This window comes from Octodon degus, unplaced genomic scaffold, assembly GCF_000260255.1.
Source record: "Octodon degus isolate 3935 unplaced genomic scaffold, OctDeg1.0 scaffold00130, whole genome shotgun sequence".
Lineage (NCBI taxonomy): Eukaryota > Metazoa > Chordata > Mammalia > Rodentia > Octodontidae > Octodon > Octodon degus.
Genome location: NW_004524706.1, coordinates 7,782,237 through 7,804,241, shown reverse-complemented (window position 1 = coordinate 7,804,241; position 22,005 = coordinate 7,782,237). Strand labels below are relative to the sequence as shown.

The window sequence follows — 22,005 nt, the reverse complement described above, 5'->3', positions numbered from 1 at the left end:
TAAAACGGTTATTCAAGGGGTGTTTAGGCAGTTTTTGGAACGAATTACGGGTATTTTCATTATTACTTATGGGAAGTCTTGACTTACAACCAACTAGAGTTATAACCTTGTTCATAAGTCAAGGGTCCACTGAACAACAGTCACCCTTTCTCCAAAAACAAGTTCTGTTTAGAAGTAACAGATTACATGACCCCTGAAATTCTTATTTCAAACGCAGACTACAATTTTATGAAAGTATGCTGTTATAGTCAGGGCTTGCAGGGGAAACAATACAAGACACATAATTTATAGAATTATTTTATAAGTCACCCAAAGAGTTATATACAAAAAGAATGCAGGAAATCTATACACACAAGGCAGACCAAAGAATCCAGCTAAGGACCTGATGCTATGGTAATGTCCTGCATGAATCCAGTTGAAGACCTACAGCCTATAAAAGTGTCCCCCGCAAGTCCAACTGAAGGCCTTGACCCCATGACAGTATCTTATGCAGGCCTGTTTCACAGATCTGTGCTAGGAAGGGCCAAAGGTCAGTAGTGAAAGCTAGAAAGTCTGTGGAGCCAAGAAGCAGTGCTCAAAGTAAAAGCCAGAGCTCCCTCTAAAGGTGCCACAGCTGTCCTCAGAAACAATGAGGTCCTGAGCTCCTTAACAATGAGAACAGAGAGACTGTATCAGCAAAGCCAGCATGACAAACTTGTCCAGGAGACTGAACAGAGCATCGTCAGGACCAAAGCTCCACCAAAGTGAACTATTAACATTCTCAGCAACAAGGCTTCAGGCTCCTCTGATGGTAACAACTGAGTTCATCAGGAAAGCCAGCATGACAAGCTCCTTCAGGAAAACCAACAGCTCCCTACAACTTCCCTAACAGCTCTTCTTCTCCAGTCCGTTTTATTTTGTTAGCAACAATCCTCAAGTGAGCCTCCCACAACTAGCACCATGCTAGTTCAGTTCAACTGGGTGTTTTAAATTGACCACCAGTTGTCAATTCACCATACATTTTTCCCAGAGATGTATACTTTGTGTTACACATTTGATTTATGACATCTGCATAATTCAATAAAACAAACACACATATATATATATATATACACATATATATTTATGTATTTAGTACAAGGTGTACAGGGTCTCATTACACAGATCAGACTCTCAGTGATTCTCTTGTTTTCAGCCTCCCCAAGTGCTGGGACTACAGGCACATGCCACTACCACCCAGTTTTAATCACGGGAGTGCAGGTTCAGGATGCTGGGGGATGGAATCTCAGTCCTGTGTCTGCCTAGGTAGGTGCTTTAGTCTGCTGAGCTATCTGGCTGGCCCTGAAATATAACTTAAATATCAAACAAATTTAAAGACATTATCAAAATGAACTAAAAACACTATATAAAGAATGATATGTTGGTTGCAATAGGTCAAATGTGTTGTATTCATTATAAACCTTCAGAAGGTAGACCAGATGTGATGGCACACCCTGAAGTCCCCAGCACTTAGGAGGCTGAGGCAGGAGGACCTCCGTGAGTTGAAAGCCTGATCTACACAGTGAGTTCAAGATGAGGAGGAACTACAGAGCAAGACCCTGACTCAAAAACCAACAAAACAAAACAAAAAACAGGACTACTGGGAAGACAGCAGAGAGGTGAACAGAACAGAAAGGGCCTCTCAGAGCCTTGGTGTCCATATGCTGGAATATACCAACATAAGAATGAAAAAGAGGGAAATGGGTCCCTGGAACCCAGGAAGAATCTGAAGAACTGAATCCCATAGGGAGACCTCAATACAGAAAAAGGAGGTTGTAGTGCTTTCTCCCTAAGCCCCAACTCACTATAGGGGAGGGGAAGCGCAAACCTGCAGACAAACTGACTGCTGGCAAGCCCAGAGGTCTCCACAGAAAAATACATCAGAGGAACAGAGCAGTGGACACAGCAGAAATCAATGGCTGGTGAGTTATTTGGGTTTAGAAATACCTAGGAGAGAACAACTGGCTGATAGCCATCTTGAAGAGAGGATAACTTAGCTCAGAACTCAGAGCAGCTGTGGGGTGATTCCATACAGTGAATCCTAGTGTCACGTTCAGACAGAATCACGTTCAAGCCAGCAGAAGGCACAGGGAATGTTGCAGGCTAAACAAACTGGGTTCCAACCTCACAGCCAGAAACTAGCCTGAATTTCAGTGGAACTAAAGGTGCAGGCTTGCTGGGATTATCCACTACTTACCCCTCCAAACCCTCTTCCCAGTTTGTCATTTTCTAGGCTGTGTTTGATGCCATTGTACCACTGTAGCAAAGGTGGCATAACTGTTCCAATCAGTTGTTGTTGGTTGCCAAGACTGAGATTGCCTGAGGGTAAGAAAAATACCACAGGCCAATGCCAAAGCTCCAGGGCCTGGGCCAAATATGCAGCAACTTCTCATCCCCAGTAACTTAAAGAGGTAGGATCTTGCAACACACTTAAAACCCAAAACTCAAGATACCTGGAAGGCATATGAAAATTAGTTTCTTCCTAAGAGTTCTAAAGACTACCAATAAAGCTACCTGGCATGAGCAATTTACAAGAATCAACCTAGGAATTAAACTGGGGTGGGGAGAGGCAGAGGGAAAGGGAGGGAAGGAGAGGGAGGAGAGAGGGGGGAGGGGAGAGGGGAGAAGGAGGGAGAATATGAGAAGGCACTTAAGATGCAAACTCAGATGCTCACTTAAGGCCAACCCAGGGAACAATGAACTACAACAATTCAAAAGCCACAAAGGAGGCTGTAGAAAAAAATCAAAATAAAAAATAATTTCTAAAAAAACTACAAAATGGTAACCATGGTGAAAGACATAGTTACTCTAAAGCAGATACAGATAATACAAGAGCTTAGAAAAATGGTAGAAACCATAAACATCCAACATAGGAAAGAAACAGAATCCATGCAACAGTCAAACAAATATGGAAGATTTAAATTCCACTGAAAGTATACACAGAATAAGCCAATTGTGTTAGTTGATACACTGTGTCAACTTGGCTGAATCAGTGCCACAGGGCAGTTTCCACCTGGGGGCCCATCCCTGCCCCACTTCTTTGGAGAAGTCCCAGTCATCACGATGGAGCACAGGTCTTCACAGTCAGCATACAAGAGAGAGGCTTGATTGAGCCCACAGCTGCTGCTCCTCCTGTGCTCTTCATTGTTCTCTGAGGCCATGAACTGCTGTCATTTGCCTTGTAGCCATCAGAGTATGAACTGAAACTTCCACAAACTGTGAGCTAACCTTCCTTCACTTTGAGGGTCGGTATTTGTCCTAGCAAAATGAGTAAAAAAGTAACTAAGACACCAATGTAAGGAAAGATTATCAGGTACAGAACATGGTATTGCTATTAATGATCATGAAAAGATTACTGAAAAATTGCATGAGACCATCATGCAATTTTTCTTTGAGTAATGAACTGAGACTATTTACATTGATGGTTTTAATTGATAAGCACTGAGAGCGCCACAACCTCCTTGGCATGAAATATCAATTCGAGAGATGCTAAATGATAAAAAGAATAACATAAGATTATTCCAGTCTATGAAAAAACCAGGAGATAGTGGAAACAACATAAAAAAATCTCATTGCAAAATAATGTACAACAACCAAGCAGGGAAAAAGAATCTGACATACAATTAAGGGAGGCATGCAGAAATTCAACTAACCACAATCAAAACAAGTCTATACCAAGACATATAACAGTCAAGATTCCAGAAGTTAAACAGAAGAACACAATTTTAAAAGCTGCTAAGAGAAAAACAAGACAAATCAGCTATAAAGGAAAGCCCATCAGAATCACAGAAGACTCCTCAACACAAATTCTCAAGTCAAGGAAAGCTTGCACTGAAGTACTTCAAGCCCTAAAAGAAAATTACCCATGTTAAGGCACCACAACACCATCTTTGAAAACTGACAGAGAACTAAGATAATTCCTTGACGAAGAGCTCTAAAGACCACCAATAAAGAAATTCATGGACCAGCGAGATAGCTCAGTGGTCTAAAGCATCTGCTTAGGCAAATGGGCAAGGACCTAAGATACAGGGCACCACATGTTAAGCCAGCCTCACCCTCAGGGTGGGCTGAGTCAACCACGGGGGGGAATTCATGACCACCATCAGTACTCTAAAATGTTCTGAAGGATATTTTTGAAAGAGTTAACAAGGACTAATCCAAGAAGCCCAACAGAATGAATCTTACCAGTAAAGGCAGGCAAAAAACAGAAGAAAAAACAAGGAAATCAACAACAGGAAAATAATATGACAAAGTTTTAAGTCAATACTTATCAGTTAAAACCATCAATGTAAATGGTCTCAGTTCACTACTCAAAGAAATCCTAACAGACTGGCAGGATGGATCTAGATGCTAAATCCAACAACATGCTACATACAAGAAATACATTTAATTAAAAACTAAATGTACATATTGAAAGTTGAAGGATGGAAAAAAAAATACTCCATGTGATAGGAACCTGGATAAAAGCAGGGTTAGCTAATCTCTTTGCAGAAAATGTGGAAATCAAGCCAAGACTGATTCAGGGAGACAAAGAAGGTCATTACATCCCTGTAAAGGGAACAATCCAAGAGAAAAAGATAATGCTGATAAAAAATAAAAAAAGATAATGCTCATAAATATATACCCACCAAATACCACTGCACTCAATCATCTAAAACAAGTATTAATGGACAAGCAAAACTCAAATAAGCACTTAATACAGCTATAAAGGGGGACCTCAATAGTCGACTGTCAGTAAACCAAAAAACAAAAACAAAACAAAGAACTATCAGAACTGAACCAAACTTTCAAACAAATGGACTTAAATATCTTCAGAGTGTTCATCACACAAAATCAGAATATACATTCTTCTCAGCTACACATAGGATGTTCTCTGTAACAGATCACATTCTAGCTCATAAAACATACTTAAGGAAATGCAAAGAATTGAAATTATCCCAGGCGTATCATCAGACCACAGTGCAATGAACTGGGAAACCCAAGAACTTCATAAACAAATGGAATTTCTTTCTTTTTCTTTTTCTAAAATGTATTCAGTACAGGGTCTACAAGGTATCGCTACACAGATTGGACTCATAGTGATCCTCCTGTTTTCAGCCTCCCAAGCGCTGAGATTACAAATGTACAACCACCAAGCCCAGCCTCAATTGCTATCTCAGCGAGGCAGAGCGGCAGAGCAAAATGGGGCTCAAACCCTCGATCCCTGTGTCTGCCTAAGCAGGCACTTTAATCCCCTGAGCTTTCTGGCCAGCCCTAAGAATTAGGAATTTAAAAAATAAAAAACCTTCCTGAACAATCAAGGGGTTACTGATGAAATTACAGTTTCTATAATTAAATGACAATGCCAATACAATATACTGGAACTTATGGGACACAAAGAAAACATTGCCACAAAGAAAACCTATAGTAGTGAATTTTCGTATCATAAAAATACAGTAAGCTGGGCAGGGTGATGCAACATTGAAATCCCAGCCCTTGGGAGGCTGAAGCAAGATTGCTGTTTGAAGTTACTAGCCTGAGCTACAAAGTGAGTTCAAGGCCAGCCTGAACTACATAGTGAAACCCTGTCTCAAAAAGACAAACAAACAAAAAAACCAGAATAAATTCAAATGGACAATCTTATGTTGAACCTCAAGCTTCTACAAAAGAAAGAGCAAGTCAAACCCAAAGCTCAAGGGAGAAAATTATAAAGGTCACAGTAGAAATTAAGGGAATGGAGACTAGGAAAATACAAAGAAACAATGAATCAAACAGCTGCTTCTGTGAAAGATTAAATAAAATCAGCAAATCCTTAGCCAATCTTATCCAAAAAAGAAGACTCAAATTCATGCAATTATAAATGAAGAATGTGAATCACAACAGATCCTGTAGAAATCCAGAAGATGATCAATACTTACTTCCAGGACCTATATTCTAATGAGATGGAAAACTCAGAAGTGAACATATTTCTAGATCCATACCAAAGCTGAATGAAGATATAAAAATTCTAAATAAACGAGTATCAACAAATAAAACTAATCATGTAATTTTAAAACTAACAAAAAAGAAAACCTAGGCTCTGATGGATTCACTGCTGAATTCTACAAGTCACTTAGAGAAGATCTAACGGTATTACCTCTCAAACTCTTTAATGAAAGAGAAAGAAAGTAAAGCTAATTCATTTTTGGAAGCAAACATTATACTAACAGTAAAACCTTAAAAGGATCCAACCAAAACAGAGAACTACAGGCCAATCTCCCAAATGAACATAAGACACAAAAATCCTCAATAAGACAATAACAAACAGAATTTAGAAAATCATCAAGACTGTTCCACCATGATCAAGTAGGGTTCATCGCAGGGATGGTTCAAAATATACAATACACAATAAGAAAGGAAGAAGTTAAATTATCATTATTTGCAGATGACATGATACTGTACATAGAAACCCAACCCCTAAAAAAACACCCAAGGTTTTCCAGATTTAGTAACACAATTCAGTAGTTCGTAAGGGCCGGCGAGATAGCTTAGCAAACTAAGCGTTTGCTTACCCAAGCACAGGGGCCAGGGTTCAATCCCTGACACATGCTATGCCGGCCCCACCCTGGAGTGCACTGAGCCTGCAATAGAGTCTGGGAGTCTGAGTGAGGTGATCTAGAATCCCAGTGCTAAGGAGGCAAAAAACAGGAGGGTCACTGCAAGTCCATGAGCACGCACGCGCACACACACACACACATCGGCAATGTAGCTGTATATAAACTCAACACTCAAAAATCAATAGTACTCCTATACACAAAAAACAAACTCAGAGATTAGAGAAGCACCTTTCACAATAGCATCCAAAAAAAAAAAAAAAAGACATGAAATACCTAGGATTCAATCTAATGAAGGAAGTAAAAAAGACCTCTACACTGAAAACTATAGTACTCTGAAAAACAAAACCAAAGAGAACATTAGCCATGTAATGGTAGCCAGGTGTGGTGACACACACCTATAATCCCAGCACTCAGGAGGCTAGGCAAGAGGATCACTGCAACTTCAAGACCAGCCTGGACTACAAAGTGAGTACAAGGCCAACATGAACTGTAAAGCAAGACCCAGTAACAAAAAGACGAAAAGAAAAAGGAAAAAATTTGAAAGATATCCCTTGCTCTTGGGTAGGCAGAACCATTATCTGCTGGAAGACTGAATAAAAACTCTTGAAGACATTGGTGTAGACAGACTTCATGAACAAAACACTGACAGCACAGGAACTATCAAAAGAATCAACAACTAGGATCTCATTAAAAAACCAACAGAGTGAAGAGACAACTTATAGTTGTCAGTGTGGTAAATATTACAGTGTGGTAAATTTTTTCCCCAAATTTTCCTCATACTCTTACATGAAATCAAACACATTTCAATACCACATTGTGTCTCGAATGTGAGAAACCAAAACTGTACATAAGGACTGAAATATATAATACATACTGGAAAATAGAAAATGTTAAAATGTGAAGGGATACAAGGGAAGAGTAGAGGAAAGGAAAGAAGGGACAAGAAAAAAAATGTGACTAGATGGAAACAAAGCTTTTTTCAGTAAGGAGAGGATGTAGGGTTGAAGGGAAGAGGCTGAAGAAAAAAAGAGGAACCAAAATATATCATGTACATGTGTCAAGTGCAAATTCCCTATAATGAATGTTATGTATTCCTAAAGTGTACCAATAAAATTTCAAAACTTCAAAACACACAATCCCTTCAACAACCAGTTACTCTGATCTAACAGAAACTGACTGTAATCTACTTCTAGTCCACAAAGGTGGCATTTCTGAATCTAAAACTATGCTAATAAACTTTCCACAAAATCTGATAAAGTTCTGTGTTTATTCACTTGCCTATAAATTCACAGGAAAACTGGAAAGTTATTTACATGCAAAACTTAAAACTACTATGGAGGACAAAATGAAACTGACATACTAAATGCCTATCTTCCAAAGGCAAGGATAAGAGTAGTTATCAGTCCCATTTCATCTTACCAATTGCTTATGGGACAACATTCATTCATTCATTTATTTATTTTTGGTTTTGAGATAGCATCCTGATACATGGTTGAGACTAGCCTTGAACACGCCACGTAGCCCCGGGCTGGCCTGAAACTCTCAATGATCCTCCAGCTCCTACCTCCAGATCATTGGATCTACAGTTGTATGCCACTATTCCTGGCTTCCAATTTTAATTTTTCTTTATATTTTATTATTTATTAGATACAGGGCCTCACTACATAGTTCAGACTCATAGTAATCATCTTGTCTCAGCCTCCCCAGCTCTAGGAAGCAATACTTGCAGACCCCCATCCATAAAACAAAACAAAAAACATTCTCTTAATAATTTGAAGTACAGAATTTTATGCAGCTGATACAAATAACCTACACTTCACAAAGATCTTCTGTGAGACATTTATGATTAAAAAAAGAAAACAAATTATTTACAGGACCAGGGGTGCAGCTTTGCAGCACAGTGCCTGCCTGACAAGCATGAGGCCAAGCATTAGATTACTGGCACAAAAAAAGAGTAATTATTTACGGTACCTGCTCAAATGCATTGATACAGAAAAACGTCCTCAATATATTAAATTAGGAGTAAGTTGCTAAAGTATACTTGAGTTTTTAAGGATAAAAACTGGTACACACATACGTAGTTATCAAAAGGAAAAGTTACACACGTTACCAGACTGTTAACAGTTCACCTGGGATATAGCACTAGATTGTAAGGCTATGTGGCAGGAGCATTCAACTTTTACTCTTTACTTTTGTATTATTCTAATATTTTACAATTAGAATACAGTGGTCCCTCACTTATCGTGGAGGTTACGTTCCAGACACCACTGCAATACAAGAAAATCAGCAAAGTAGCGATGTTATACGCATTCATATATTTTAAGGTTTTATAAACCCTCCTCACACTGTTATAAACCTTTCCTACTTTTAAAAACACTTCTAATGTTCTAAACTCATAAACCTGTCATTTTAACAACTTACATATACTGCACACTACTACAAAATCCCATGATATAGCAAAAAATCCGTGATAAATAGCTCAGATTAAGATTTTTTTTGAAAACCCCCAAAACACTGAGTCTGCAAAAGTCAAACTGCAAAATAGCAAGGTACTACTGTATACTCATGAATTACTTGTGCAATTAAAAATTAATCTTACACAAAACAATCATATATACCCTTTTCAAAAAATCTGATGAATACACCAAGCTATAAGCACAGTCTACATAGTACTTTCACAAGTTTGATTTGGTTTTACACTGAGCAGCAATTCCAAACTTTTATTTTTTTTTTTACTTTGAAACAGGGCCCCCTACATTGCTAAATTGCCCAGATTGGCCTTGAACTTTCAGTCTTCCTGCCTCAGCTTCCCAGAGTGTCACTATGGTGATTTTTTTGTTTGTTTGTTTTGAGACAGGGTCTTGCTATGTAGTCCAGGCTGGGCTTGAACTCACAACATTCCTCCATAAAAATATAATTTCCAAACTATATCATTCATTTTATCCTGTCTGGTAATAATTCCTGTATTCACAGTAATAAGCTATCATTGTGCTGGCTAATATGACACTCAGGTTATTTCCTTGGGAATAAAAGTACTACAAAATCAAACATCAACATCACAAAATACTATACCTAAAACAAAAACTACACAAGGCAATAGAAAAATCAAACTTAGCACAAAAGTGAAGGGAAATAGACAAATTACACTGATAATTCCCAAAGTAGTTATGTTGCAGAAATATAGGTAAATCTGATGAATAGATATTAAATTTGAAATATGTCTGAAATGTAATTCTTTTGCAACTTCTCCCAGATACAATGAAACACATTTCACATAGAATAAATATAAAATTTTCTTATAAAATATTCATGGTCAGGATGCGGGGGGAGGCAGGAAGATAGCTCAGCAGCATATCACCTGCTTGGCAAGAGCAAGGTCCCAAATTTCATCTCCAGTACCAAAAAAGAAGAAAAGGAAAAAAAAAAAAAATTAGGAACATAACTTAGTGGTAACAAACTAGCTACACAGTGAGTGCAAAACCAGTCTAAAGTAAATAGCAAGCCCACCTCAAAACAAAAACCCCACAGTTAGTAATTCATATATCTTAAGTTTGGGAAATGGTGATATTGGGGAAAAAAGCACGAGCTGTAGTGTCTAAAGATTTTGCCAAGTAAATATATGAAAAAATGTTCAACATCACTGGTCATTCGAGAAATGCAAATTAAAGTAACAATGAGATTCCATCTCACCCCAGAAAGAATGGCTAATATCAAAAAGTCAGCCAATAAATGCTGGAGGGGTTGTAAAGAAAAAGGAACCCTTCTTCACTATTGGTGGGAGTGCAGACTGCTATAATCTCCAACCTTTGGAAATTCCTTCAAAGCTAGGATTGGAGATCCCATTCAAGCCAGCTATTCCCCTCCCGGGTATTTTTCCAGAAGAACTGAAAACCTTTTTTTTTTTTTTTTTTTTGCGGAACTGGGGATTGAACTCAGGCCCTTGTGCTTGCCAGGGAAGCGCTTATTCCAATGAGCCATCTCCCTGGCCCCTGAAAACCTTATACCACAGCGATATATGTGCACCTTTATAGCAGCACAATTTGACATAGCTAAATCCTGTAAACAACCCAGATGCTCATCAACTGAAGAATGGAAAAAAGATGTGGTATTTTTACACAACAGAGTATTATTCAGCTATAAAACGTGATAAATTTGAGTCTTTTGTTGGTTAATGGATGCAACTAGAGAACATACCCCTAAGTAAAATAAATCAGACCTACATGTGCAAACATCGTATTGTCTCCTTAGTATGAGAATGTGAAAGAGAAAATGGAAACAGAAGGGTACAATAGTTATTGGGGAAAAGGAATGGATTAACTCAACAGTTACTGAGTTGAGGACAGATGAGGGAGTGGGGGAAAGAGATTTATCTATATACATAAGCAGCATGGTTTGGACAACCATATTGTGCATTTCTGGTGGTCTACTGAAAGGAGTAGATAATGTTTAATTTGTTTTTCTCCTTTTTTCCATTGTTTTTACTTTTATTCTTACTTTTTTTTTTTTTTTTTTTTTGGCGGAACCAGGGATTGAATTTAGGTGCTGGGGCTTGCTTATTCGACTGAGCCATCTCCCCGGCCCCTTCTTCATTTCTTATACGTTTCTTTCTTCTTCTAATTTTACATGCATATACCTGGTAACATAAATAATTGACTGGAAGACAATACTATGTATTAGAACAAATACTGTGAAATTCATATTAATTTAAATGAAATTCTGTTATCACTTGTAACTTTTTCTGTTTTAATTCTAATTTGTACTCTCTTTAAAAAAAATTAAAAAATAAAGACATTAGGCCTAGTCAGATAGTTCAGCAGACTAAAGTGCTTGTTTATTAGGCAGGCACAGTTTTGATCCCGAGTGCCGTGCGGGCACCACCTCCCGGGGGCATGCTGAGACAGGGACTAAGTAAGACTGGGTGTAGTGGCAAAGGCCTGTAATCCCAGCACTTGAGAGGCTGAAAACAAGAGGATCATTAGGAGTCTGATCTGTGTAGTGAGACCCTGTACTAAAATACATATAGAAAGAGAGAAAGAGAAAGAGACGGACGGATGGACGGACGCACAAGACCTTGCCAATCAATACTTAACAAGAGGGCTAGCAAGATAGCTCAGCAGACTAAGCACCTGCTCTGAGACCTGGCGTCATGGCGCATGCCTGTAATCCCAGCGCTGGAGAGGCTGAAAGAAGGTGGATCACTATGAATCTGAGCTGCACAGTGAGACCCTGTACCAAATATGTAAAAAATAAAATAAAATTCTTAATAGGTATGACTCTAGAAAAATTAATTTCTCTATGTCCTACTTTTCTATCTGTAAAAAATAAAATACTTAATAGGTATGACTCTAGGGCCGGGGAGATGGCTCAGCAGAATAAGTGCTTCCCTGGCAAGCGCAGGGGTCTGAGTTCAATCCCCAGTTCTGCCAAAAAAATAAAAAATAGGTATGACTCTAGAAAAATTACTTAATTTCCCTATGTCTTACTTTTCTATCTGTAAAATGAAAATAACATGCCCATGCTCATGTGGTAACACGTCTGTAATCCCAGTTACCCAAGAGAGCCAAGGAGGCTGAGGTAGGAGCATGGCAAATTCAAAGCCAGCCTGGGCAACTTAGTGAGCTCATATCTCCAATCAAAATATAAAAAGGAACCAAGCATGGTAGTACACATCTATAGTCCCAAAACTCAGGAGGCTAAGGCAGGAGAATTGCTGAGTTCCAGGCCAGCCGGGGCTGCATATTAAATAGATGGCCAGCATGAACTACACTGATACCTTCTACCTCACCAAAAATGTTTTAAAAATAAAAGGACTGGGGAATAAGGTATTCAGGCTACTTTAAAACAAAATACATTTTAGTTCACCAAGCACATTTAGTTTACCAATGTCTTTCCTATTATCATTCCATGGGTTTAATTCCAAATAAGAAGGGAGTCAGGGAGCCTGCCAGCCAGCCAACTCATCTGAGTATTTGATACACAAAAGATGCTTAGTAAATTATAGCCCAATTGTCAATGGTTTATATGTTTGCTTTGTGATAAGATGTCTTTTAAAATTATGTAAATAAATTTATTTTATAAATTTTTGTTTACATAAAAATAAATTTCTACTCTTAAGTATTCAAGTCATGAAAAACAAAACTTAAATTCCTGATGGAAGGAAGGTCCTTAATTGTCAGTAAAGATAGGTGACTTACTTGCTTGTCTCAAAGAAATCCAATGGAGGACTTAGGGGAAAAAAGAAATAAAGATTACCAAGTATTTACTGAGTACCCCCTAAAAACCAGAGGCTATCTTAGGCAGTCCACAAACAATAGGCAACACCTTCAGGTACTTACCTTTCATGTGAGACAGATAAATAAGAGTCAATGATATGACAGTAGACAAGGTATTAAGTAGGTAGAAGGGAATTGGTAAGACTTATTTTAGATAAGCTAGTGAGGGAAGTCTTTGGAGAGAGGGAATAAGGTGCCTAGACCTATATCAAAACACATTTTAATTTTATCAATGACTGTGCAGCCTTGCAATAAAAAGGTGTTCTATGAGAAAGCAAGTACTGGGGATTTAGCTTCTTTTTTCTCTTTTCTTTCCTCACTTCCCTTCTTTCTTTCCTTTCTTTTTTTTAAGACAATGTCTCCCTAAATGGCCCAGGCTGGGTTTTAACCTGTGATCCTCCTCACTCAGCTTCCCAGAGTGCCTGGATTACAGACCTGGTGTATCAACACATTAGCACAGGGCAAAACCAAAACCAACATAAAGAATGGTGGTACCAGAGTCTATGACAGGTCCCAAAGACTGAAATGCTTTATAAAGTTACAGTTTTACTGTATTTTGGTCACATGTACTACAAAACTAGCTTTGTGCTATGATAACCATTTGTTATGTAGTTTGTTTTGGGGCATTCCCAAGAGAAGGCAGAACAATATATGAAAGAAGTCAAGTCCAAGATTCTGCATGGCCACCATGCTCAAGGAGTTAGGAAGACTGATCCTTCCACTCCAACATCTCCAAACAATGGTCCTATTTGGCAGCTAACTCTTCACCAGTATCCTCATAGTCCCCACTTCTCTCCATCAATACTAATCCTCATTGTTCACATGTAAATGTATAATTATTGTATCCCCCTACCCTATTTCTTTATAACAGTGATGACAATCCTTTCAGAGCTTTCGATAACAGCTGGCTACAGTGTGCATGTCATAGCTTCACCACCACTACTTTATAATATCTCCTTTGGTAAAATTCTCTACATATTCCATTTTATATTAGATATTCCTGTTTACTAGTCAGATGTCTTTATTTGGGGGGAAGATTAATCTCAGAGTCTGTGCATACTAAGCAAGTGCTCTACACTAAGCCACAACCCCCAGACTAGGCATTCCTTTGGAGCACTCATCTCTTGTGTGTATCACACAGCTCCTACAAAATCACTCACTCAATATATTAGTTTTATATGCCAGGCATTGTCAGTTGCTAGGTATAATGTACACAAAAGAGAATAAACAATATTTCCACTTTCTGCCTTATTAGTCAATATAAGTCAAACAATGAGCAAATATTTAGGTAGCATGCTTATGGCCAGAATGCTAACAGGATACCCTAGTTAAAAAGAAAAAAAAAAAAAAAAAAAAATCACCTATGTCTGCTTGTTGAAATAAGAAAGTTCAACTGAGGAAATAGCTCAGCAGTCTAAGCACCTGCCTGGCAGGCACAAAGTCCCAAGTTTGATTCCTGGCACCGTTTGCCATGCCAGCCTCAGAACCTCAGGACTGCCATGCCAGCCTCAAAAGTAGGCGTGGTGGCAAATATCTGTAATCTCAGCACCGGAGGCTGAGACAGGAGGATCATTATGAGTCTAAACTGCATTGCGAGACCTTGTATTAAAAGAATAATTTTTTTTTTAAATACAAAAAAAAAAAAAAATTAGGGGACGGAGAGATAGTACAGTAGAATAAGCACTTGCCTGGCAAGTGCAAGGGCCTGAGATCAATCCCCAGTTCTGCCAAAAAAAAAAAGCAAGAAATGAAAAGTGTTCTGAAAGACCACAATAACTGAACCAGGTCCTGAAGGATGAATAAGCAAATAGGAAAAGGAAGATCCTAGACTTAGTTGGGCAGAAGAGAGATGAATAATGCTGAAAGTGGACCAAAACAAAGATACCAAGGTGGGCATTGGAGCTGGATTCTAAAAGATTTAGTATGCTTGCCTTATTTTGCTTTTGGACAAAGAAACTAGTGTCATGAACTTCTTAAGAATAAAGTGAAAAAGAAGCATATATTTACAATTCAGAATGAACAGACTGCAGACAGGCCAGTCAGAAGGCAAGAGGAATTTGTGAAGAGGATGCTGTAAGAGGAAGAAGCCTGAAGTAAAGACAGTGACAGCAAAAAACAACAGTTGAACTATATACACAGTATTAAAAACAAACACCACCACCAAATAAGAAACCTGTCTGGTGAACTCAAGGTAAGCTTAATGGAGAAAACATTTGCACTGAGCTCTAAAGAAGGAAATTTTACCATGCAAAAAAATGAGAAAAAAATACTACAAAACAATGAAAGGGAAAGACAAGAATCCTGAATGACCTGAGATCTTGTTGAAGTAGTAATTCTATCCTTTTGGAGAGCAGCTGGTTAGTAAATATTTACTGAAATCCTGAATGCCTGGCTTCTAATAAAAATTAAAATAATCTTTCCCAAAATATACTTGCAAATTTTTTCATCTAAAGAAAAAATTTTCATCACATGAATAACTGATATTGCTTTTGTTTCATGGACTGCAAGAAAAGAACTCTGGAATACAATGAAGAGTAGAACTGGGGTGTTGTGATTGCTGGGTGAGAGGCAAAAAAGAAGCCTCAGGCAAGTTTTTATAGAGACTGCCTTTTAGCCCTTGGAGAACAAGCTCTACTATCATTCCATTTGCAAACAAGCAAACCAAAGTTTAAAGAAAGTATTATCTTCAAGCTTAATAGAATGTGGCCTGTGATCCTAGCACTGAGGCTGAGGCAGGAAGATCACTTAAATTCGAGGTCAGGCTGGGGCTACATAGCAAGACCCTGTCTCAAAAAGATAAAATAAGAGCCCGACCAAATAGCTCAGTGGATTAAAGTGCCTGCAAGCCGGCGCTGTGGCCCAGGGTTAGATCCTCAGGCCTGTGGTGCCTGTGCCGATCTGGTGCCGGCCCTGCCTCCAGGGCAGGCTGAGACAATTGAGACTGGGCGTGGTAGCACACCTGTAATCCCAGATTTTGGGAGGCTGTAAACATCTGGATCACTATGAGGTAGATCTAGTAATGAAGCCCTGCACACCCTGTAGACCCTTCCCTAAAATTAGAAAAAAAAAAAAAAAAAAAAAGATAAATAACATTCCCAATGTCATAGAGCTAACTTAAATGACAAACCCAATACAGTAGCCCCTCTCACGTGTGGTTTCAGTTACCAGTGGTCAAAAGCAGTCTAAAAATACTGAATGACTTGTTTTGAGATTTTGTAAAATAAATAAAAAATAAAAATATTGAATGAGAAATTCCTGAAATAAACAATTCATTAAGTTTTAAATTACAGGGCTGGTGAGATGGCTCAGTGGTCTATAGCACCTACTTAGAACAAGCTTAGCAAAGCACAGGGACCATGGTTCAATCCCCCAGCACCACATGCCAGCCAGCCCCGCCCCCTGGTGGGCTGAGCTGCCCCCCCCACAAATGAATAAAATTTTAAAAAAATGTTTTAAATTACACACCTAACAGAATCATTCAGCTCTGTCCTATCCAGGACTTAAACTATCCCTTTGTCCAGCATGTCAAAGCTGTATGGAGTACCCTCCCATGAGTCTTGTAAGGAGTCAGTTCAACTCACACACTGTTTATGAACAAGTAACCCTTCTGCAGTAGCCTTAGGTAAAGTGACAGTACCTCCGTCATTCCCTTCACTTAATGTCATCTCATCTCTTAGGCACTGAATCTTCTCATATCACCACAGAAAGGGTACAGCACATTAAGATATAGTGACAAGGAAAGACAAACCATATTCATATAACTTATTACAACAACTGTCCTACTTTATCACTATTTTTAAGTTCTAACTGTGCCTAATTTAACAAACTCTTGCAAGTATCAGAAAAAAACAATATATAGTTTAGTATTTTGAGCAGTTCTTAGCATGTCTGGAGGTCTTGGAATGTATCTCCTATGTGCAAAGAGGGAAACTTTACACCTATGTGTCAGAGTATACACACACATAGTATTTCATCCATGAAAAACTATCAGTTTTGCTGGACATGGTGGCACACCTATAATCCCAGCACTCGGGAGGCTGAGGCAGGAGGACCCCCATGAGTTGAGGACAACTTGGGCCTCACAAGCAAGTTCAAGACCAGACTGTGCTACATAGAAAAACTCTGTCTCAAAAAACAAAGCATTCTATTTGTCTCATAAAATTACTGGTATTCTCAAAATACATTCACCTAGGGATTTTGTTAATGAGGTTTACTTTGGATCTTAAAATTGTGTACAAATGGTGATACCAGTTATAAAACATCCAGAATCTTAATTCTTTAAATATTGCACAGCAAAAATTTGAAAAGACATCTACTTTTCAGTAAAATTAATAAAATTTTTATTTTTGACACAGGATCCCACTCTAGTTCAGGTAGGAAGAGCCTGTACATACTAAGCAAGTGTTCTACACTAACTTGAACTCAAGTTTGCAGGCAGGAGACACAACATGTGGCAAATTACCTTTTTCCTGGTAACTATCACTCTGTGATTTTATCTTATCATCTTCACAAACTTAAGGAAACTTCTGCACATATGCTTAGAATGTGCTTCATAATTCTCTACACATAAGCTTCTCTACCCAGTCATATATTCCTCTTTTTTTCCATTTATGTATTTGGTACAGTGTCTCACTACGCAGCTCAGACTTACTGTGATCCTCCTGTTTTCAGCCTCCCCAGTGCTGGAATTACAGGCATGTGCCATGATGCCTGGACTCCTTTGCCGGCTCAATGCTGGAGCTGCATGAGGGAGCAGAAATCAAACTCTGCTCCCTGCACTTGCCAAAGGAGACACTTAGTCTGCTGAGTTATCTCACCAGCCTATTCCTCCATTTTTTCAGTCAGTTTAATTCCAAACATGGAGCTATTTAAGTACTGCCCGAGACTGAAAGACATGGTCCCAGTAAGTAACACTTTTGATGCAGTCTTAAATCTTCAGCACATTTTTTGGGCGGTGGGCATAACTAAGGACTGAACCTAAAGCCTTTGCACTGAACTAAATCCCCAGCCCTTTCGATTCTTTTTTTTCTTTCCATTCTGAGCTAGGGTCTTACTAACTCATTAAATTGCTCAGGCTGAGAGGCTGAGTGAAAACATAAGATCCTCTGACCTGAAGCCTAACAGAATGCTGGGGAAAGAGGAGTGTCCTACCACATCCAGATCCAAACCATTTCTAACTAACCACATAATAGGCCAGATGTAGCGGCACACGCCTATAATCCCAGCACTCAGGAGGCTGAGGCAGGATTATTATGAGTTCAAGGCCAGCCTAAACTGCACAGTAAACCCTGTGTCAAAAAAAGAAAAGAAGGGGGTCCAGGGAGATGGCTCAGTGAAATAAGCGCTTCCCTGGCAAGCACAAGAGCCTGAGTTCAATCCCCGGTTCCACCAAAAAAAAAAGAAAAAGAAAAAGAAATGTATGTGTAGTACTTTTAAACAGTTAAAAATAACATAAAGGTCAAAACCAGATGTGGTGGTGCATGCCTGTAATCCCAGCACTACAAAGGCTAAGGCAACATTGCCGAGGCCAGTCTGGACTACACAGTAAATTCAAGGTCAGCCTGAACTGCAAAGTGAGACCTAGTCTCAAAAAAAAAAAAACAAAACAAAACAAAACAAAAAAAACAAATTCAGTACTAACTTTCTTGAGCCAGCCAAAATGGCTCAGCAGATTAAAGTGCCTGCAAGCAGGCACAGGGACCAGGGGTTCAATCCCCAAGGCCTGCCCAGCTACCCCTCCACTCCCTCGATGAGATGGTGATTGAGACTGGGCGTGGTGGTGCACACCTGTAATCCCAACTCTTGGGAGGCTGTGAACAGGTGGATCACTATGAATCCCATCTAGTAGTAAGACCCCAAATACCATGTAAATCCTTCCCTAAAAATACAAGAAAAAGAAACAAAATTAACTGTCTACCTACAATACATCCCTAGATTCCCACCTTCAGCACTTAAGTCACACAATTGGTGTGTCTTAAGTATATTAATAAATCTTACTCTGCCTTTCAAACACAAAGCTAAAAGGTATTTAACCAATTTGATAAATGCGTGAAAATTTTCCTGCTTCATAAAATTTTACATTTTTTTCTGGGTCTGGTGATCAAGGACACACAGGTGGTTCTATCTAAGCTACAGTAAACAATGTAACAAAATATTATGACAAATTTTGGTAAGAATTGTACACAAACTTCCTGTTCTATATTGTAAGAGGACAAAAGCTAGAAAACAAGATATAGTTTTGTAGTCATAGTTTGGCCAAGGTTCTTAGTTAAGAAGCAGCAAAGTCAATAACTAGGATCCAACTTCTCCCAGGCCAAGGTGCTTTCTATGTTAAAGGCATACCTGCTCATATTAGCTCAAAAAATGTTTTTGGAAAAATTTCAAGAAAAAAAAAAACAAATAGGAAAGACAAATTTCCAACGTATTTTCTTTGAAAAATCTTTCAGGCTTTCGTATCTCCAGGTGTTTCCAAGACTTATGTCATGCCATTAAAACATTAATTAAAATAAAGTTGGAGCCATAACTAAACATAAAACAAAGTGCATGTGTGGAATTTCTTGATAGGCTTGTTATCGTTGGAGGAAGACAATTCAAGTATAGAAGCTTCACTCAAAATCCACAGTTGTCTCCTCCACCTCCCTCAGTAATTAGCTCCATCCTCTCCCACAACACTCCCCAGTCCCCTTCACACCTCTACCTTTGGCACTGAAACACTGTTCCCTCCAGACCTCCATTTGGCTCAGTTTCATCCTTCAGCCACAGGGTCTATCCTATCCAAAGTGTATATCATAATCTATAATTAATCTTTTTTAAAATATATTTTTACTAGTTAACTATCTTTCCCACTGGGATGTCCCATAAGAGCTTTCTCACCACTGCCTACACACCACCTCCTTTTCTATCATTACCAAAACTGCATTGGAAATGTCATTTCTACAACAGCTCATCAACTGTAAACTCATCAAGGGGATGTACAGTGTTTGTTCTGTACTTCCTCAGCACTTCAGAGAAGTGCCAGACATGGTAGCACACATCTGTAATCCCAGCATTGGGGAGGCTGAGGCAGATCTCTGCCTAGGGTACAATAGTGAATTCAAGGCCAGGCTGAACCACACAATGAGACATTGTCTCAAAAAAAAAAAAATTTGCAAAGTATAAGTATTAAATAAGATCATTAATAAGTAAGGAAGCAAAGAACAATTTCTCCTCAACTTAAAATTGTGCAGAAAAATACAGTTAATACACTCAAAACTTGAAGTGATGCAATATACAGAAAAGATTAGCAAGGATAATTCCATTTAAATGATAAGTTTCTTTCGAGTCACTAAAGCAAATTAACTTTTGATTCCACGCTGAACCAACAGAACAAATTGTCTCCACCCCACCCAAATTATAACTTTGGGACTCCACAATTTATTAAACACACTCAACGGCTCATTAAGTGTTCAAGTGCCAATATACTATGATTATTTTATACTCCCTAAGGCATGCCAGGTGAGGAGCAGAGGGGTAACTGTGTAACCTGATAGAACAAACATCAGAAGTAGAAATAATAGCATTTACATTCGTAAGAGACTTACAAACGTAAGAAAAATCTCTCAGTGATAGAGATCAAACTAGACACTTGCATACGATATCATAGGCTAGGATCCACTACGGCACAGAAATGAGCCAAAGAAGAGGCCACACAGTACATCCCTTCCCCGGCCCTCTTCTATTCAAAGCCTAATCTCCAAAACAAAGCTCACTAGGCTCATTCCTAGCAGCACAATCCTCAAATAAATACAAAGGAGGTTAAAGAATAGCATAAACATGCCCTCCCCCCACTCCCCCCCCCAAAAAAAAACGGGAAAAAAACATCTAACCAGTTTCTCCATCCTTAACCAGAAAGCCCTGGACGTCTTTCAACGCTACCTGTCATACCTTTCAGAGGCCAGTTGACTCCCTAAGTTTCTGCGCCCAAAATATCTTCCTGGATTATTTAAAAACAAAAATCAAAACCTAGGTTTTATTCCATTTCGGAGATCTACACTCAAAAAAGCAATCTCCGGCAGAAATAAGTAATCAATCCCTAAGGGACCAGTGGCCGTAAGCACTAGGCCAGGACATTGGTAACGACGACAGAGCACTGCCCTTCCAAGAAGCCGCCGGAGCTCTCCGGGCTCAGCACGGCCCAGCGCAACCCGCCCAGTCAGTGGCCAAAATCCGGCCTTGGCGGAGGGGGGCTAGCGGTGAAGCCTCAAAGCTGGGCCTTCCCCGCCGGGGGCGCGGCGAGGCTTGGGGGTGGTGTCTTTCAGTTCAACTTCGGCTGCTGCAACAGATCTGAGGCCTCTTCCCTGGCCTCCCCACCCTGCCACTCCGCCATCCTCTGCCAGCCAGTCAGCCCCTCACCTGGCAGAAGCTCCGGCAGTAGTTCAAAGATGAGACCTCCGACACCTCCTGCTCCCTCAGTTCGGTCTCCAGCTGCCACAGACCCGGTCGCAGGCCCGGGACTTCCGGACCCGGAGATGCAGGGCGATGACCCCGAGCCATGGACTCAGTCTCGGCTCCTTCTTCGGTTCCCGCTACTGCCGGAGCCTCAACCCCAGCCCCGGCAGCGGCGGCGGCGTCTCCCTTTCCGTCCGCCATCTTCCCACGGCCCAGCAGCGCGTAGGCAACCAAGCCACGTGACTCGTCCCCGGCCCCGCCCCCGGTAGCCTTCGCGCGGTGACGACGCTATTGGCGACGCGGGCGCCCGCCTGATCCCGTCACTGGAGCGCCTAATGCTGCTCCCCTCCTCAGCTTCCTCCACGACCGCTCTAGAAACAGCCTAGCGGCAGCTGGTCAAAAACCCCAGCCCACAAGAGTCTTCTGGTTCTTTGGAGTCAGTCAGTCAGACACCGAGTCACCGAGTCGGAAACGCCAATGAACAATTTAGAAATGAGGAAGATGACAACTGAGCTGCAGAACGAGCGGAAGGTAGGTAGCCCTGAGAGGAACCTAAAGAAAAGCGTCCCTGATCGAGGGAAACCAAGAAGCACAGGTTGTTAGGCTGCGAAGGAGAGGGCGTTACAAGTCAAGAGGGAAAAGGATGAAAGTCCATAAATGGCGCTGAGACATTTTGGTTGCAAAGGGAAAAGAATCACATTTCTACCTCAAAC

General features: G+C 39.9%; 1 protein-coding gene across 2 annotated transcripts in view; it reads right to left on the bottom strand.

Annotated features, from left to right (window-relative positions):
• Rlf (rearranged L-myc fusion) overlaps positions 1-21,518 on the bottom strand; it is a 110,878-nt gene extending 89,360 nt beyond the window's left edge. The window contains exon 1 of one of the 2 annotated variants that reach the window (XM_004641075.1): positions 21,257-21,518. In XM_004641075.1, coding sequence (XP_004641132.1) covers positions 21,257-21,493 — 237 coding nt within the window. In that variant the 5' untranslated portion in view covers positions 21,494-21,518. The remainder of the gene's footprint in view (positions 1-21,256) is intronic. The other variant, XM_023701027.1, reaches the window with a different exon arrangement.
• Between the last annotated feature and the right edge of the window lie 487 nt (positions 21,519-22,005).